Source organism: Sus scrofa, chromosome 8, assembly GCF_000003025.6.
Source record: "Sus scrofa isolate TJ Tabasco breed Duroc chromosome 8, Sscrofa11.1, whole genome shotgun sequence".
NCBI lineage: Eukaryota > Metazoa > Chordata > Mammalia > Artiodactyla > Suidae > Sus > Sus scrofa.
In genome coordinates this window covers 67,158,571-67,163,862 of record NC_010450.4, presented here as the reverse complement: position 1 = coordinate 67,163,862, position 5,292 = coordinate 67,158,571, and the positions used below count along the sequence as shown (strand labels likewise).

At 38.0% G+C, this 5,292-nt stretch overlaps 1 protein-coding gene across 1 annotated transcript; it reads right to left on the bottom strand.

Moving 5' to 3' along the window:
* Window positions 328-2,660, bottom strand: CABS1 (calcium binding protein, spermatid associated 1). The gene has a single exon (XM_021101416.1). It carries the CDS (start codon window positions 2,006-2,008, stop codon window positions 806-808), a length of 1,203 nt encoding a protein of 400 aa, XP_020957075.1. The 5' UTR covers window positions 2,009-2,660; the 3' UTR covers window positions 328-805.

Below are 5,292 nucleotides of genomic sequence, written 5' to 3'. Positions count from 1 at the left end.
CCATGAACTGCTAACCAAAATCATAAGAAGAGTCTGGTATCAGTGCTTAAGACCTGAAAAAAATGGACAATAGTTCAGGAAAGCGATTTTAAAGAAAGAAAAATTAAATTGATTCACATGTTTATATACAATATTGTTTTCAACACATGTACACATTTGTAAAATATCATTTGCCTTGGTTTTCATCCAACATGAGCCTAGAACTCTGTAATATTTCCTACATTACTTACATATGAATGCTAAACAATTACTAAATAGCCTTGTCTTCTATGAGTGAAGATTGTAAATATATTTTTTAATAGAAGAGAATCATTGGTTGCATACTAATAAAATAGGTTTAGAATAATCAGTTATGGTCTTTTAACACTACAATTGTTTTTGAGATATGTTGTTAATTTGATTCTCTTTGTCTCTTTAATTCACACTAAATTATATGCTATTAAGGATTAACTAAAATGACATATGTGATTAAATGCAGCAGGGAGTGAGATTTCTTTATAGGTCTCTCTGAATGTCCCTGAAGGCTTGGATTAAAGATTTTGTATTAGAATAAGGAACCACCAGATAACTCAGTTAAACTTGTGACGGGGAATTCTTGTATTGCTGAATTTTTAAAGTTTCCATAAGTATATTCTGCTGCATGACCACTATTCTTAAACATCTGCATTTTGTAAGTTTCGTACTTGCCTTAAATGCTCACATTCTTTAATTTATTAAGATTTTTGCTTGCTGGACAACCATCTTAGTTGTTAAAACTACCTGTCTAGGCTATTGCACAGATCCTGTGGTATTCCTTCTGTTGCTTTCAAATCAGGAACTCATCTGGTTCTTCTTTCAGTAGTTTAAAGACACCCATTTCAGTTGTGAAGGCATCTTCCTTATGGTTTAGGGTATCTGGATCAGGGGTAGTTCCTGACAATGCTTCGGTGTCCTTACTTAGAGATTCCATTCTATTATTTTCCGACAAATCATCTTTTGTCATAGCAGCTGAATCTGCTATGAATTCATGAGAATCCATGAGATTCATAGCTACTGATACAGGGACAACGAAGTCATATCTGGATTCAACAGCAGTAAGTAAAACAGGATGGTTTTCTGCTTCCTTTGCCTTATCTCTCCCCATCCAAGTATTGACTCCATCTGTAGACTCTTCATCAGTTAGCAGAATATCTTCTGGGTTATCATTGTCTCTTTCAATGGTGGTAGTGAGTTCAAACACAGTGATGAACTTTTCCTCATCAGAATCAGCCCTGGCATTGGGGCCATCCTCTGGAAGAATTAAATCAATTTCAGTTATTGTCTCTTCTGGAAGGGCGATTATATCTGGAATAGTGGAGTTTTTTTCAGTAGCTGGAGAGATTTTAGCCTCAGGGATAGAGGATTCAGTGATCTGGACAGTGTCATCAGCAGTGACATTGGACTTAACCAGGGAACTATAATTGTTACCATCAGGTTCACCCATTTTAGCTGGAAGGGCAGGGGTGTCGGCAATGCTGGCCGTGCTTTCCTTCAGTGTGCCAGAGACTTCAAAAGTCAGTGAAACATCTTCATCCCCTGGCTCAGTGGTATCCACGAGAATAGCTTCTTTTGCCACATCAGTGGAAAAATCTATTAAAGAAACCTCAGCTGGTGGTGAGATGTTACCAGTTTTCACTGGCATGAAGTTTTCAGTAATAGACTCATTAGCCATTGGGTTTTTAGTGTCCATCAGAGTGGCAAGTTCTTTCTCCAGATGGGATTCAACATCATCTTCTGATGTTAGTCTTTCCTTTGGAGATGTAAGCTTATTGCTTGTAGTTGTTGAAAAATCACTTTCTAGCATATAGTCATTTACCGAAGTAATGTGGTCTCCTTCTGAAGTAATAGTTGATTCTGATTTAGGAATAGTGTTGTCAGCCCCAAAGAAAATGGTTGTTTCAGTTGTTGTCTTAGTGCTTTCTGTTGGAGGTTGAGAATAAATTTTCTGAAAACCATCTTCAGCCATGGGACAAAGTGGCACCATGCACATCTAAGGTGTTTCTTGGGCCCAGTGGTATCCCTGGGCAGGAGAGTGGTGTTCATTATAGTGATTGAAGCATTGGTCATCATGGTGATTGTTGCATCAACCACAGGGCCACTGTCACTGGCTCTCCTTGGAGATTGTTTCTATGCTCTGATTAGGCACCAAGTTATAGGATTGATTATAGATGAAAAGACAATAGAGTCTTCATTGATTATGAAACCAACATTCACAGCCAATTATTTCAGTTGCAAGGAACTTAGGATTTACCATGTTTTGTTTACAAAAGATGTGCCTTCCAAGATTTAGCTAGTGTCACTTGAAACAGACATAGTAATGTCTGCCTCGTACTTTATCGGTTTAGTATCATTGGGGGCAGATCCAGGAGCCTCAGGTTATTAGAATCGGATTCAACTTGCCTGTCTCTCAAGTAGGTAACATTGTCTTTTTGATATGAAGCATCTTCTTTTGAGATTCATAGCATTTAAATGTCTAAAACAAATTAATGGCAATTTTAGCAGTGCATGTAGCTATAGGAAGTAATTAGGTAGCAGAGATATCAGTAAGTCCTTTTTTTCTGAGAGGAAATTCTCACTTTTTCAGTAGGGATAATAAAAAAAATTCCCAGCTTATTAGAATCTTGGCAGTTTTCTTCATTCTAATTCTTTTTCTTTTTTTTTCTTTTTGTCTTTTGTCTTTTTAGGGCTGCACCCATGGCATATGGAGGTTCCCAGGCTAGGGATCTAATCAGAGCTGTAGCCGCTGGCCTACACCAGAGCCACAGCAACGTGGGATCTGAGCCACGTCTGCAACCTACACCACAGCTCACAGCAGTGTCGGATCCTTAACCCACTGAGAGAGGCCAGGGATCAAACCTGAAACCTCATGGTTCCTAGTTGGATTCGTTTCTGCTGAGTCATAACAGGAACTCTCATTTTTTTTTAATTCTAATTTTTTCTTGAATTAACTTGAATAGCAGTTTTTCAGGTTTTGTAGTTTTAGTTTCTTTAAGAATGTTTTTCTGCAGAGAGTATTATTTCAACCCCAGAAGAAATTTTCTGGCAGGTATTTGGCATTGTATGACAAATTCTCCCAGAAACAAGATCAGGGTATGGAGTAACTGTATTAGCCTTGAGAATTATATCCTTAATTTCAGAGAGAGCATTTTCTGTAATGATTTTAATCGTATCAGTCATCATTACTTTTCATTCTTAAGTTTTAGCTAACTAGATGAAAGAGGATTGCTAGCCTGGTGTTAATCTTTTCCCAGTGTTGTTGGAAAAAAGAGAATTTTCGGACTCAGGCAGAATTAAATCTGAAAAAGAGCAGTAGCATCAGCCAGCATAGTGGTTTCCATCTCAAAGGCAAATGCTTGTTCTTTACCAGATATGGACTCAACCTCAAAGTTAACAGTGTTTTCCCTTAGTTGATTGGTCTGGAATAGATATATTACCACTCTCGGTAGAAATATCAAATAGGTTTTAAGATGCACCATTTTCACTTTTATTTATTTATTTATTTTTTGTCTTTTGCCTTTTCTAGAGCCACTCCCATGGCTTATGGAGGTTCCCAGGCTAGGGGTCTAATCAGAGCTGTAGCCACCAGCCTACGCCAGAGCCACAGCAATGCAGAATCCAAGCCGGTCTGCGACCTACACCACAGCTCATGGCAATGCCAGATCCTTAACCTACTGAGCAAGGCCAGGGATCGAACCTGCAACCTCATGGTTCGTAGTCAGATTTGTTAACCACTGAGCCACAATGGGAATTCCACCATTTTCACTTTAAAGATATGGGCAGCATCTCTGAAATGTTTTTGCTTCAAAGGGATGTCACTGTTGAGGGTGCCAGTGTCTTTATTGATACAGGGAATGCTGTCAACGTCAGGGACAGAGAAGGAAGTCCCAGGTGACAGGCACAGGTTTTTCTGAGTAGAAATACTGCCAGTTCTTGTAGCAGTAAAGGAAATCACAGGGTAAAGCCATTCTTGGGGCTGGCTAACTTAATGGGAGGTTTTTTAACTACCGCTTTTTTTTTTTTTTTCTTTGTCATCATTTGGTGTTTTTGAAGCTTAATTTAGGATAAAGCATGCTATAAATGGAAGACTTGGTGTTTCTTTGGGGGAATTGTGTGTGTGTGTGTATGTGTGTGTGTGTGTGTGTGTGTGTACAAAAAGGGAGAAAGATAGAGTTGTTGGGTGTATAATTGCTACAAGTTACCTTGGAGTAACTGGTATTTGTTAGGCTGAATAGAGTAAAAATAAAAGGCAAAATACTAATTTTTACAAACCCTTAATCCCCAGTTAGAAATTTCAGGTAAAATGATATCACATTCACAGTTAATAATTGTCAAATAGTCTTTAATTTCAAAGATTACTTCTGTGATCACATCAGCTCTTCTAATATCGCTGTGAAGTGGAATCACATTGGAGCATAATAAGGCTTTCTCTTCTATAGAGAATAATTTTATTATTACATATTTTTTATACCATTGATCTCAGAAACAGTCTGTCTTCAGATTTTAAAAATTTATTGGAGAAACTAGAGTTCTTAACCTTGATTGAAGTGATTGTAATCATTACTAGAATGCAGTTGCTGAGGAAGTTTCAGGTTCAATATATTCATTCACAGAAGAATTCCCACCTTCAGAAACAGTGGAGGAAGTGAAAGGAACAATTACGTTTTGAGATTTTGTTCCATCAATATCCATTTTTGTCATCATCCCCTCCAGCAACTGGAATGTTGGGCACTTGAGGAAGGAAGTTGTAATTGAAAGACACCTTGGCCTGTGGGGTCAGTTTCTTGGTTTCCAAGAAGGATGATATTTACAACAGGATCAGTCACGACTCTCATATCTGCTTTATTGTGTGTAGGTTCCTCTGGGATTTCCTTTGGAGAAATCGTTTCTGTCTGTGACTGAGGAATATTGGTCCTAAAGAGAATATCTGCTTCAGCCTCCTTGTTGGCTTGTGGTACAAAAGAAATTCCTTCCATTCGAGGTAATGTTTTTGCCCTCTCAACAATGGACTCATGCATAGCATTTTGTGCTTTCTGAATTTGAAATTCAGTATATATTGCTGTAAGATTGGGTACATTAAATTCCAACTGAGACTTTCCTTCTACCATGGAAATGATCTCTATGTTAGATGAAGATTTTTCATCACTAGGAATAGTGGTAATTAACTTCTGTGAGCAAGTTTGAGTTCCCATTCATGAAAGTGATTACCCTAGTAACAGATACATCTGGGAGGGAATCCTTGGGGATGTGAAAGCTTTAGTAAGCTACTACAGTGGC